This window comes from Protomyctophum bolini, assembly GCF_963924005.1.
Source record: "Protomyctophum bolini genome assembly, chromosome: 7".
Classification (NCBI taxonomy): domain Eukaryota; kingdom Metazoa; phylum Chordata; class Actinopteri; order Myctophiformes; family Myctophidae; genus Protomyctophum; species Protomyctophum bolini.
Window position 1 is genome coordinate 40,583,037 of NC_137868.1, and position 15,173 is coordinate 40,598,209.

The 15,173-nt window shown below is 44.4% G+C and overlaps 1 protein-coding gene across 1 annotated transcript in view; it reads left to right on the forward strand.

Annotated features, from left to right (window-relative positions):
* g6fl (g6f-like) overlaps window positions 1-15,173 on the forward strand; it is a 29,383-nt gene that overhangs the window by 12,096 nt on the left and 2,114 nt on the right. Inside the window, exons 6-8 of the mRNA XM_080767544.1 lie at window positions 1,331-1,606; window positions 12,677-12,799; window positions 13,491-13,564. Of these exons, the coding sequence (XP_080623670.1) occupies window positions 1,331-1,606; window positions 12,677-12,799; window positions 13,491-13,564 (473 nt within the window). The remainder of the gene's footprint in view (window positions 1-1,330; window positions 1,607-12,676; window positions 12,800-13,490; window positions 13,565-15,173) is intronic.

The following is a 15,173-nucleotide window of genomic DNA, read 5'->3' on the forward strand; positions in this document are numbered from 1 at the left end:
GCCGTGCAAATGTTACAGTTGACTAATTCCACACACACACAAAGCATATTCACATGCATACACATACACGCATGCACGCACTTGTATACACACACACACACACACACACACACACACACACACACACACACACACACACACACACACACACACAGACACAGAGTGCACATACACTTTGCCCTGTCTAGTCGGCCTTGGAAGGCTTTACTAATCACAGTCCCTCTGGCATCCATCACAGCTGCCCAGACATGACCAGCCGATCTGTCATTGTCACCATGCTTCACACGTCTGCATCCCTCACTCACTCACACACACACACACACACACACACACACACACACACACACACACACACACACACACACACACACACACACACACACACACACACACACACACACACACACACACACACACACACACACACACAAACACACACACACACACACACACACACACACACACACACACACACACACACACACACACACACACACACACTGCGCCTATGTGCACTGCACAGTGCACACACACACTGTGCCTACGCACAAACACACATACTGCGCCTATGCACGGCACAGTGCACACACACACACACACCCGCCCACACACACTGCATGCTCCGTCACACACATCATGTGGCACATATATTTTTACCCCACCTCATTATAAGTATCATTATGTATGATTATACCTGCTGAGTGCCCTCCCACCAAGGCTGTATACTGTAGGTGGCCCGCACTGATCACTCTAATCAAGTCTGAAACGTGTGTGTGTGTGTGTGTGTGTGTGTGTGTGTGTGTGTGTGTGTGTGTGTGTGTGTGTGTGTGTGTGTGTGTGTGTGTGTGTGACGTGCGTGCGTGCGTGCGTGAGTGAGTGTTATGTTTGCGTCTATGGGCCTTGATTACACCCAGATGGATTCTCATTTCGTCCTGATGAGACTCTGAGCATCAGTCACAGTCAACCAACACATTAGCAGCCAATCTCCGTAATGAATATATATTATTTTGACCCTACACTGAAAAGACCGTTGTCTCCCTCATGCCCTCCCCCCTCCCCCTCCCCGGCCCCACCGCCATCCCACCCTCCCTCCGTCCTCCCGTCACCCTCTATCCGCCCTTGTTCTTTTTCATTTGTTTTCTCCTTCAACTCCCTCGCATACCTTTGGTCCTCCTTCGTCCTCCCGCACATCCTCTTGGTTTCGTCCCTTATCTCCTCTCTCATCTTTCTTCTTCACCCCCCCCCCCCCCCCATATGCTCCCACCCTCCTCCCACCTCCTCCTCCTCCTCACTGGCTGTTCGTTCCCTTCCATTTATCCCCGTCTTGCAGTCAAGGCCATTCGCTCCCCTTCTCATCTGGAGCTGTGGTGTCAGTACTCGGAGAGGTCCCAGGTGGAGCGGGCCGGCTGGGGGCATCACAACCTGAGCCGCCGCCTGCACGCGTCCAGCCACGGCCCCGGGGTCATCACCACCTCCCTGGCGCTGCCCATCGGCCCCGACGCCGCCGGGAACTACACCTGCACGCTGCAGCTGAGGAACCGGCAGACAATCTGGGCCGTGCACACGGTCGCCGCCGCGCCGCTGGCCCCGGAAGGTGGGACGAATGGTAATGAAAAGGCAATGTGTGTGATGAGAGTCGAGATATCTGACTGGCGTTTTGAGGGGAAGGTGCTGCGCTACTGCTTAACAATCCTGGTGGGTGCCGGGGAATCCTTTTTTCAGAATAAAGGCGCTAGAGTGCCAATCATATGAGGGAGATTTTCCTCTGAAAACCCCCGCCTTTCATTTCACCCCCAAAAAACCGGGAGGTGAAATCTTCGTCGTCGTAAAACTAATATTCTAAACGAGAGGCATGATGAAGTCAGACATTAGGACAGAACATCGGCGTTCTGATCAGAACCATGGACAGCGCCGTGCATTCAGAGTAAATAAGGAAGATTGTCGGCCCGTAAACCAGGAAGTGAATGGCTGCGTGCGCAGCAAATTAGCTCCGGGACGGACGAGCAAGGCGTTGCCTAGCAACACCACTGTCAAAAAATAATAATATCGATAAAAAATACCTTAAAGGAGAATTCCATACTAGAAGGATTTCTTACCTTTATTTGTATTTGTTTAGTCCCCACCAAAGAGGTCCAGGTGTAATTTTGTGCAAAAGTGCATTATTGGTTATTTCCCCTTTGTGCTAATTTGCTTATTTCCATCAAAATAAGTAGCAAAGTGCGCCACTTGGGATACTATTTACATTATGAAGAGAGGATATATACAAACAAAATATAGTTTTTGAGCGATGGAAATAAGCACCAATAGCACCAATTCAATTCAATGCAATTCATTGAGGGCGTATGATTATAGGACGTGTGTGGACGACCTAGCATAATAAGTGTTAAAGTTGGATGGAAGGCATTGTATGAAAGGCATTGTATCTCACCAAAGTGCTTTTTAAATGTCATATATGTCCTCGTGGCAATAGGTTAGATTTCATAAGGGAATTACCTCCAAACCACATTTTCTGCTTTGTTAAATAATAGATCAAAGACTGCCCGAACCGAATCTACTGTGATGTCCTTTTTATTACGTGGTATTATGTTGATGGCAGTTTTTCTCTCCAATGCCATTATGACAAATTGTGCTTTAAAATAGTCTTACAGTATTGCACTGTATTATAATGTTCTTTATTCAAAGGATATGATATGCTCTATTAAATATTCACTGTTTGAAAGAATGACACACACACTCTTACAAAATGATCACTAGCAGAATTGTAAAAGCACACTTTTGACTAATGTTAAAACCTTGTACACTGGGGATGTTTGCATATAAGAATGATTTAAAAACTAAATTCACCTTATTTTTTTTTAAAGTAAACACAGCCTATGCTGGCATACATACTGTACATACAGTCTGTGGCACCATATAGCGCTCCTGTGTGTAGTTTGGGATGGATGTTCTGTGAAGCGTTCGTGTTGTGCATTCAAGCCAACCTCAGGTCAAGCTATCTGCCAGGCAGGCAGACAGGCATGCTGCCTCCACCGTGGGCTGGCTGACATTGAGGCCCCTTGGTTTACAGTCTAGGGACGCCATTCGCTGGCCTCTGACAGACGCCATGTGTCACCGCTCTTCAATGTCGTTGTTAAGCAGGTCAAAGGTCACGACTAGTACTGCTGCATGTCGAGCTGGGGCGGGAACGTCACAGTTTGGAAGCAGTCCCTAATGGAATGATTTGGGTATGTTGTACAAGTATACAAGAGGATAGCTGTGTTTTAGAACAACACTTTGCTTCACCAAGCACTGTAGCTGTACCACAATTTGTAATAGTGACATTGAGAGAGAACACGTATCCTGTCTTTAGACCACACAACCTCATGTTTAGTGGGACATAGTCTTGCGTTGCCAGACTGTTGCCTCTCGCAGTTTCCATATGCTCATACAGTCTGGAGAATGGAAGCTCCGATCATGAGCAAGCGATAAAGCAGAAGTGAAGCCTCCTCCCCGCTTCCGTTTCGTCTTTACGGTCCCGCAAATCTATCCTAATATGAATAGAAATCATCTAAGCACATCTAAGCTTGCTGCTTTAGCAGAAATGGATGGAAATCCATTAAATCCGTGTGACGTGAGGGGCGTTCTTTATCAATGCATACATCATCTCATTCTGGACAATCACAATTTGCATCATCATTTTTGTCTTCAATGTTTGTGTTTACACACTTTTGTTTTCAATGTTTGTGTTTACACACTTTCGTCTTTAATATTTGTGTTCCCACAGATCCTCAAAGCTGGACATAGGAGGCTAGCGCCCCTCAAAAAAATAAATGTAAAGATATTTTCAAATATATTTTCGTGAACCCAAATGGCAGCTTCCTTGCTCGCATTTGAGGAGGTGTAGTTCCAGACTCTATATAGCATTCGGAGATTGTGGAATAGTTGTCTGTCTACGCAAGACTAAGTGGGACACTGCATAAAACTCCGGGGGTGGCAGACACACGTCATACACTACCTACATTTAGCATTTGAACCCAATTTTCAAACTCCCCGAAAGTAATTTCTTCCCCGGCCCCAAATTATCCATAATGCATACCATACGTGCGGAGTCTAGTCTATATCTCTCTCATCGCTCTCATCAGTGAGATGATATAAGCAGACAGGACCCCAGGACATTGCCGGCCAGCATAGCGAAACTAAATTATTCAGGCTTTATGGCATTGGTGGCTGGCTGGCTGGCTGCTGGCGAGCAGCGAGGCGTGCACACAAACCAGGAGGTGACAGTCCAATGGATCGCTTAGCGGTGATGAGCTCACCGCAGACGTCCCAATAGATCACTGGTGGCTGAGGAGCCCAGAGCTCATCACAATGCACAGTGACGACGATAGGCACCAGCATAAGACTAATGGGGATAGAGATGGAGGGGAAGAGAACCAGAGTTAGAAAGGAGAGAGAGACAGAGTGACAAAAGGACCGTAAGACAGACAGAGAGAGAGAGAGAGAGAGAGAGAGAGAGAGAGAGAGAGAGAGAGAGAGCGACTGGCGGAAACAGACAGCAGAGAGATATTTTCAGTGTCATTGCAGAGTACACTGTGACTCTAAATTAAAAAAGATATTTCACTTTCAAAAAAAAGTTTGAGTCATTTCATCATCTATACATCTATGCCTATGTGGTTTGTATATAGGGGCGGGGCAGATAAAATGAATATCAAATATAAAAAAATACTGAATCAACCAACTTAAAAACTGTTCACATAAGACTGTTCACATGTCGAATGGAACCCTGACCCCAACATTTGTTTCAAGTGAAACTCCTTGAGTGATAGGAAGCTGTGGTCAGAAGACAGCACTCTGCTACAGAGAAATGGGTGCCCGTTAATGGCGAACAAACACAATTAGGTTTGTACTACCGGTATATGTATGAATACGCTGCACAGTATACCAAACAGCCCTCTGGTCATTACAAGAGGCCCGAGAATGGCAGCAATGCTACGTTAATAACAGAATCTCATTCTGTTACTGTGTCACAGTTCAGAAAATGCGAAAATGTAGGCACTAGGCAGACTCCTCCATTACCGGGACGTAATAAATAGCAATCATTCTGCTTCACGCTGCACAAAATAACTCAAATGTCAGGGATGTTCCGCAATCATGTGCCGTGTGTTCCGTGGCGCCGGTCCCCCTAATTTGCAAAGCCTTCAAACTGTTACTGTTCTATCAGAGCCAACCCTCCACAATCACGCCCATACAAATATACTATACCTCATTCCAGATGAAGCAGACAGGCGACAGAGGAAAGGGAAGACGGGAGCTGTAGGAGAGGACGAGAGGTGATGAAAAAGAGAGAGGGAGAGGATCGAGGAGAGAAGGGGTGGAGAGAAAGTCAGGGTACTTATGCGTCGCTCCACTGCACTCAATTACCATAATTCACACGTTCAAACTGGCACGGAGAACAGAGCAGGTCAGTCCATGGGGTCGGCCCTCACTACAGTATTTCATTAGCACCATTTTTACACACACAGCATTACACACATGGACACATGCACGCACACACACACTCACGCACACGCAACACTTGCCTACACGCGCACGAACTCACACAAATAAATCAGTCAATAGCATCTCACACAGGGAATGATGGTTGATTATATTGAAGCGGGACTAAGGTTAAGGCTGAAGGCCAAGCCTTTTGCAAACAAAGCCGAAGTTGAGCAAAGGTCTCTCTGAGCCAAGCCGTTGCTAAGCCTCGAGTCTGTCAGATAGAAATCATTAAATCAGACAAGATGCTTATTATGGTAGCCGATCAGCTTTGTGATAAACAGTATGTTTTGTCGTTGTTCGAGTTGTTAATCTTAAAGTGATTGTGACATTTTTTTTGTGAGCTCAATTGCACCCAAAAACCCTGAACTTTTACATTCAGTAGATTTTCTGTGGTCTGAGGTTTTCTGGCTCAAACAAGTGCTCTGATTTTCCTGCTGGCTGTGCTGTCACAGTCTGCAAATCCCATGTCAATGAGATTTGCCAGCAGATGTCACTGGTTTACCTGTTTTCATTGCAGCTCAAAAGGCTTCCAACCCCCAGAGAAAACTCCAGACCACAGAAAATCCACTGAATGTTCAGGGTTTTAGGTGTACTTGAGATAATAAAACCTAAAATAAAAAATAAAAATAAATGAAAACAAATCACCATTAACTCCATTAACAATAAAGAGACAATATGACGTAAATGGCACATTATGGCGTAACATTTCCCTTCATTGTCAATGGCGTTTACAAAACAAACTAAAGACAAACATTAAACCTGTGAATAGGAGGGGCTAGCACTCCTCAAAAATAAAAAAGTATTTTTACCGGGTGTTATATGTGCAAAGCTATTAAACGTAAAAGATCCCCACCAAACACTGGCCTTAAAACTGGCCCAGGATTGGTTTCCAAACTCTGAATGTGATGTGAAATCGAGAGACAGCAGTGGTTCTCTACCTTTTTAGACTGAGTACCTGCACATATAATATATACTATTTCTCTCTCCCTGTACCACCAATTTATGACTGATGGACCAATAAGAGACCAAACAGAAAGTGAGATACTACTAGGCCTCATACACACATTTCAATCGAACATTCTGTGTTGGCCGCCTCAATGCTTTTCCAACGGAAGTCACGTGTTTTGACCAAACACTTGTGTTTGATGGGGGGGCAATCAAACACAAGTCAAGTGTTTGGTCAAACCATGTGACTTCCATTGGAAAAGCATGAAACACAGACGGAACACAGAACCAGTTTGCACGTGGTTTGTTGAACTCCGGCCCTCACGTGTTGTGAGTGTGGACATAGACAGGTACTAAGTACCCCCGGTTGGTACTTGAGCCCCTCTCTGGTGGTACACAAAGGAGTTGGCTTAGGAATGGAACAAAACATCAGTTATTATGGTGGTACTTGGAGAGCCAAATATTTTCTCAGACCGGTACTTCAGTATAAAAAGGTTGGGAACCAATTAGTAGAGGACCTGGCTAAGATATGTATGCACTTCATTTGGGAGAGAATGCAGTATCTCAACTGTTCTTGGCTAATATGACCCCCGCGAACAACTTGGGAACTGTGAAAAATGTGTGTGTGTGTGTGTGTGTGTGTGTGTGTGTGTGTGTGTGTGTGTGTGTGTGTGTGTGTGTGTGTGTGTGTGTGTGTGTGTGTGTGTGTGTATGCGTGTGTATGTATGAGTGAGTGAGTGAGTGAGTGAGTGAGTATGAGAGGGGAGTCGAGGATGTTGGGTGTGGGGGGGGGGGTGGTCTGTAAGAGAAGAGAATATTAATATTAATCCTCGTTGCCAGTCATAAACCAATAGCCTACATCCACCCTGTCATAGTAGCCTTGGAGACCACAGGCGTTTTGTTACTGTCACAACAACTCACAACGAACCTCAGCAACCACAACACACATATAACCTGCTGTTAATCAGTATAGTCTTCAATTGGAAATTGACATTTGGAATTGTCCTTGTTCACTCATAGGATTATTTAAGTGGTCCAGTATGTACTATGTACAGTAGGTACATGTATTATACGGTTCCCTGTGACAACTCACATACGAATACAACACGACATACAAACTGTTGATTCACAATCATCAGCATTCAAGAGCCAGAATTTAGAAACTGCACTGAAGTTTCATTGCCGTCCCAAAATGTCAGTAATAGTACACCAGCTTGAATCACGCTAGTATATGGATCTGGTCTACAAGATTCGCTTAACCATTTAGTCTAGGCTAATATGACCCCTGCAAACAACTTGGGAACTGTGAAAATGTCTCTAAATCCGGGGCGAAATACCCGAAAATGACCACGCCCTTTTTTTAAATGACCGCTAGTTCAAACATGGCTCTATTTTCTAAACTGTTGGAGCTACAGATTTTCTGAGGTTCTCAAAATGTTCAGAAAAATCATGTTTGTTGAATCCGTGCCCGAGCCCATCATAGTGGCCAAATCCAATATGGTCCCCAGTCCACCACCTGAAAAAGATTTTGTCTACAACTTTTGAACCAGATGAGCTATAAATGCAAACTTGGTGTCTGAATCATGTTTTTTGACAATTAGAAACATTTTGGAATGCTTATCTGTATCGGTGTGGCTGAACCTCTATTTTACCAGAGGTGGACAGAGTACTCGACCCCAGTACTTGAGTACAAATACGACCTGTTCAGATTTACTCCACTACAAGTAAAAGTAGCTCAGTGAAAATGTTACTTGAGTAGCTCACATCATTATGTAGGCTACTTAAGAAAAGTATCTGTTCAAAAGTAAAAGTATTAAAGACCTTTTCATGGTACAAAGGAACAAAAACAGCCAGACATGTTCCTTTCAGAATAATGCAGCTTTCAAGAACCGGTACTTCAGCTGTTTTTGTAGCTATTTCTGAGTTTTGAGTGGCTGCTTTCCATTACACCAAAAATTGTCCTTCTACTTCCATTAGCTATAGTTATGTCTTCCAATTTCTACATCTCCATCCACTATGGTTTCATCTGTCCTTCAGTGTAATGACTGTCCATGATTATAATGAAGCACATCATAAGAGCTTGTGCTCTTATAAGCCGGATGCTTAGGGGGAAGAAAGGGGAAAAAATACCATTCCTTAATACGAACATGTAAGCACTTCACCATGCTAGTCTGACTCCAATATTTCAATTCAATTCAATTCAATTCAAAGGGCTTTATTGAAAGGGCTCTTTCTTTCTCAGTCTGGCCTCTCTGGCTTTATCTCCAAAACATCTGACATGCGCTGTCCCTCTGATGAGTCATTCATGATCCTATCCATCCTTGTTACTCCCAGAGAGAACCTCAACATTTTAGTCTCTGATACCTCCAGCTCTGCTTCCTGTCTTTCTGACTATCTCTAAAACATAAATATACTATACAGATGTAATTTTATTGAAACAAGATAATAATAGCAAAAGAGCTAAGAGCATAATAGCTTAATAATTTATGCTGAGCATTAGTCAAAGGTATCACATTTTACCAGTTTGTTTAAATTGGAAACACGCGCGAGCAAACACACACACACACACACACACACACGGCATGCACGTACAACAGTGATCATCGTTAATGTACTGTACTAGAATTTCGCCGGCCTTCGGCCGGCGAATCCTAGTTACATTGCAGCACAATATGGGAAGAAGGAAATTGCGAGTTGACAGACTCCACTTCATGTTTCAGCTGTGTTTTTAAACTCAGTAGTGTGCCCTGCACATGTAGTAACGGATGGGTTATAAATTATTATAATAACAGAAAGTGTTTTTTATTTCTCATAAATACGCAAACATGGTGAAACAACTACAGTCACAGAGAGCAGTGGCAAGGTAGCTGCTGCCTGCTAACGATGCAAACAACAGCCTTGCCTGTCGTGTGTGTGTGTGTGTGTGGGGGGGGGGGGATAGCACTAATTTTCGACATTTTACTGTGTCATAAATATTTACATCTGTAGCCTATATTGTGATTACATTTGACCGTACATTTGACTCTTGTGTTATATTCTTGTGAAATATTCAGTAAAGTATTGTGGTGAAATATTCACCCCAAGTTGATAAGATATGCAGAGAATATAATACCAAGAAGCCCCAGTTTGAAATGCATTAGGCCACAGACCCCCATTTGATACCATTTGCTCTCTGGGAAAATCAGGGTCCATTTGGTTCCATTTGTATGCTCTTGGAGTATGATGACTGTGCTAACAGTATTATCATCAAATATGTCTCAGTTTGAAGATTCAAAAAAACATATTTCATATGTGTGAGCTTGTAAAGTCGAACGTTCAACCTAGAGACAGTGTTGCCAAGTCTGATCATTATAAGCTACTTTGGACTTGTTTATCTATTGGTAGTCCTTGACATGGAAATGTTTGAGTTCCACTGCTCTGAAACAACATTAGACAACAAAGTGTGACAGTCAACACTATAATTGATTATTTTAAGACTAATTTCCGGACCATTTCTGATTTACCTACTTTGAACTGGCCTATTAACATTTTTATAGACCTGGTTGCTTGTTTCACTCTCACATCCACGATATGTGGCAACCCTGGTCCCTGGTTTGTTTTGCGTGTGGATGTTGTTTTGTGTTGCTTTAGCATCTTTAGCACAGTATCTATCACAGGGTGCAGCAGCTGCTGCTGTCATGAAAACGCAAGTTTCTGTCCCAGAAGCTCACGTTAGGTCTGCGCACACTGTACGTTGCTATGGCAAGCTGTCATCAAATGCTGCTAACGTTGTGGTCAGCACTGTTAGCATGTGTGCTATCAGGCAAAAGCTGAGATAGATATAAAACTACTGGCCAAAATGTCATACAAAACACAACCCCTCAAATCGGAATGTGATTGTGACCTACAGACCATCATGATTTGCTTGCTGGACCTATAAATAATTTATTTGCATTAAATTGCCACTCGCCTTAGCCTGCATGCCTATTCCTGTGTGTCTCTGTGTGTGTGTGTGTGTGTGTGTATGTGTGTGTGTGTGTGCGCGTGTGCGCAAGACAGACGTGCGTGTGTGTGCAGGCTGAGAGCTGCTGACTGTGATTGACGTGTGAGCTGGATAAATCAGTGAGAGTTGGAAAAAGCGCACGCAGAGCCAACTCGCAGGCAGTGCCTCAGGCCAGATGCCTGAGAATCGGCACAGGATTCTCTGGGTCACCAGTGTTGGTGTGACACACACGGCTTCCACATTTAGCTTCATACTGGGTGAAAGTGGCGTTCCAAAAATTATTTTTCCCCTCGGAATTCTTATTCACAATGAGATGGAGTTGAGGTGTTTGTGTTTGCTTGCTGGAGCTATAATTAATGTATTTGCATTAAATGTCCACTCGCGCATCGAAGTAAAAAGCAAGATGGCCGATTGTGAGAGTGAAAAGTAGCTGTGGGGGCGGGCCTGGAGGGCCTATGAGAACACGGAGAAGTGTTGCCAGGTTTGCGAATTGTAAGCGAGTTGTAGTGTGTGTAAATAGCGTGGTTGTGGCCTTGTTTCTGCCCGTTTCTGCCCCTGTTGGGGCAACAGAACATGTCGACCAGTTTTGTTAACCGCTTTTGGTCAGGTGACCAACTCCACAAATGTTAAATTAGATAACAGTTATCACCCTGGCCCCCGACACCTCTCTCTCCCTGACCGTGGCTCAGATCTCATTTGAGCCATCTCCTCTTTCACCTCCCCTTTGCACTCTTATTTAACAGTGAAGTATAGAGGGCTAAAGGAGTAAAGGCAAATTCAGACCGCAGAGATTTTTCTCTGCAAAGGTCCTAATAACGATTAGCTTTATTATGTTCAGTCGTATGGTATGATGGTGTCGCGTGCAGATCTACGAGCTCACAGTGAGCTCACAGTAGATTAGTAGTCTCATAAAGAAGTATAAATCTGTCTTAAGCAACGGCTTCATCTCGTCCCAATCCTTTGGTCTGCAACGTGTTGTTCGCCTTGAACAAAAGCTAAACTAAAAGAGAAAACATTAGGTCTCTGCGTTTTCCACAGAACACTGTCTGGTTGATTTGGTTGCTGCGGCAGAGCTCTTGTTCCTCTGGGCAGGTACCCACTCCACACATTAGTTGTAGCCCAGTCTCCCTGGAAACTGCCAAACTGGCACCTCCTACCTGCCTCCCAGGTCACCCCTGTGGGCTGTGTTTTGCAAGAATGATGTCATCCTGGCCTATGCAAACACGCCGGCCTGTCGAGTCTGCTCTCATAAGCTCTGCTCTTTTCCACTAAATTTGACTAGAACATCAAGTGAGCTAATAGTCTGACTCTGGCTCTGGCTTATGTAACCCCGGTAATATAACACAAAATCAAACGGTGCCGCTATACGTTCTTCCATGCATCTTCCTGCCTCCCTGTTTTCCATGCGTGGCCTTTGGCACAGAAGAATGCTATTTATATTGTCATGTTTGCCAGTTTGCCTGCAGGCTTCTCTCTGTTGCTTTAGATCAGATGTCAAGGGTTCACGAAACACGTACGCTACCCATCTCCATGGCTTCATAATGAAAGAATATACAGTTACTGTACACTCAAATCGGGACTTGGAACAAATAAATAAGTAAATATTATCCCCCCCCGCTGTGTGAGAGAACCAGGCTACAGCGGTAACTGTCTTTGATTTGCCGGAGAGATCTGATAGCTTTTGTTCCTTGGGTTGAGCCGGCTTTGTTCATCGCCCGGGCTCCTTGATACCGCTGCTGTGGTTGTATTCACCAGAGATATCAAACTGACAACACTCATCTTGCTTAGAATCACGCATTCTCGCATAGTGTCTGTCAACTGCAGCCCTGATGTCGGCTGGAGAACTGTTGAACATCACAGGCCGTATCTATCTACCAGGACTCGTTGCCTTGCATCTCCAGGAGGACCTGATGAGTGGCATCACATCGGCATGACGTAAAGACATGTAACATAAATGTAGGAGTATCTCTAGTCTCTGCTATTGTTTGCAAGCCGCCCTGCAGCATGTCTACTGTAGCTCTTTGGAGAGCTTTTCTAGAGCTTTTTCTCTCTCCTGTTGAATTGAACAAAGGAGCAGTCTTGCCCCCTACTGGGCAATGAAGAACACTAACCTAACCTTACCCTGCCCCCCCCCCCCCCCCCCCCTCCACCTGTATGAGTTTTATATGAACACATTGCTCATTCATTCTCTGTCTCTCTATCACACTTCGTTATTCTCCTGTTTTGCAGTGAGTGCCGGTGCCACCGTACCCTCCCTGCTCCCTTCCCTCTCTGCGTTATTGCTCCTGGTCCCCCTGGTTGCGGCGGCTGTCGGTGTGTTGCTATGGAGACAGGGACACATTTCACGTCGCGGTGAGTCTTCCGGCGTTTTTGCTTTGTGACAGTTCTTCATGTTGCCTCCATCTTCGGCCCGGCTGCATGGAGAAAGCGCTGTGGGCCGTGACACACCCTCTGAGGGTTCTGTAATGAATCTGGGCCCCTCGCTGGGCTTGTGTGTGTGTGTGTGTGTGTGTGTGTGTGTGTGTGTGTGTGTGTGTGTGTGTGTGTGTGTGTGTGAGCCTATTTGGCTGCATAAATGTCTTGTGAGTCTGTGATCTGTCTGACAGTGTGTGTGTGTGTGTGTGTGTGTGTGTGTGTGTGTGTGTGTGTGTGTGTGTGTGTGTGTGTGTGTGTGTGCAATGCATGTGCGTGTGTGCATGTGCGTGTGTGAGTGTGCATGTGTGTGTGTGCGCGTGTGTGTGCATGTGTGTGATCGCGAGTGTGTGTGTGTGTGTGTGTGTGTGTGTTTTTGTGGAAATGTGTGTTTTTTTATCAGATAATGAGCAGTCTGCAGTCTGCCACCCTCGCTGTGTATGTGTGTGTGTGTGTGTGTGTGTGTGTGTGTGTGTGTACTGTGTAGAACAGTTATTTACCAATCTTCCCCTTACTGTTTGTGTGTGTGCATGTCTGCGTGTCACGTGTGTGTGTGTGTGTGTGTGTGTGTGTGTGTGTGTGTGTGCGCGTGTGTATATGTATGTGTGCGTGTGTGTGTGTGTTCTCACAGATATTGAACAGTCTCTCTCTCATTACTCTGGGGAGGTAGAGAACATCTATGAGAATCCTGAGGACATCAGACAGGTGATGGATCCGTATCCATGCATGTTCTCCTCCACACCTCCTCCACATCCCCCTCTCTCTCCTCGCTTCATCTCTTTGTCACTCATCCATTTCACGCTCTTCTCTCTCATGTCTAACCCTCCAGTTAATCACTTTATTCCCCTCACAGCTCTTCTCTCTTCCTCTTTACTTTTCCCCGTCCTCTCTCTCTCTCTCTCTCTCCCCCTCACTCACTTCCCTGTCTCTTGCTCCTTGCTGTCCATGCAGCACTCTCTCTCCCTCCCTGTTGCTCTCTCTCTCTCAATTCAATTCAATTCAATTCAATTCAAAGGAGCTTTATTGGCATGAGAAAACGTACCTTTACATCGCCAAAGTAGAAGTGGAACAAGACAATCGAAATGGTCACGATGTGGTTCTGGAGATGTAGGACTCAGGTGCAGAACGAACCAGGCACAGGCAGAAGAGTGAATATTCCAGTGGGTTTAATTCCCAAAACTCACACAGTGAAAACACTTGGAACAACTAGGAAATAACAAGGACTTTGAATAACTAGGAAAACACAAGAAAATAACCACGTCCCTTACGACGACGAACTGACAAGGAACTGACAACACTGGGGCAGACAAGACTAACTACACGCAGGTGAACTGAAACACACAATCAACACTGGGATAGGCTAACAGGCAACAGAACACAGGTGGCTAGGGTTTACACTAATACAGGGAGGTGAGACAAGGCAGGAGACAGAAAACAAGCCAGACAGGAAATCACAGAACACTATTACAAAATAAGGTACAGAAAACAAATACAAGTATTAACTCCCAAAACATTAGATAATTGACACTGGGTGAAAAAAATTGGTTGCAAAATCGTGTGATAAAAATTATATCAAAACATAAATATATATATATTGGATATACATAGGAATTAAATAAAGGTGTAAACAGAGCTGTTACATTAACACTCTCTCTCTCTCGCTCTCCCTCTCTGTCACTCTGTTCTCTCTCTCTCTCTCTCTCTCTCTCTCTCTCTCTCTCTCTCTCTCTCTCTCTCTGTCTGTCTGTCTATCTGTTTCTTTCTCATCATGACTGTGTAAGACCCCTTTTTTCCCGATTTATCACTATTTCTCCGCCTCCCTCTCCTCTCTGGTTCCTCTCTCTTAAGGCCTATTCAATCATATTCTAGTTCGAGTTGATAGCTTATCACCTAAAGCTGGAAGGAGTATGTATGAGCCTTGAGAGTTCATTTCGTCAGCCAGAAACCTTGTTTCTTTTATAATATTTTCTTCATAAATGAATGGCCTGTATATACTGTTGAATGACAGTGTCGTGTGAAACTAGCAGAAAGTATCAGATCTACTGTATAAGCTCACAACATGTCGCATCACAATGTGATGTAAGCTTGTAGATCTGCTAAAGAAAACATAAAATAATCGCCAATAATGACATGCCCAAAATTGGTATGCCAGGTTGAAAGTCTTTGGCTTTTATAAATAGTTACCCAATGAACAGTAACCACATTGTGACTAAATAATAACTACATTGGATTAATTGAAACACATATTTTTATTAGTGAGTTATTGGACATATAAGGCCCGACAGCAACAATTTGCAAAAACAGATCAAATCCC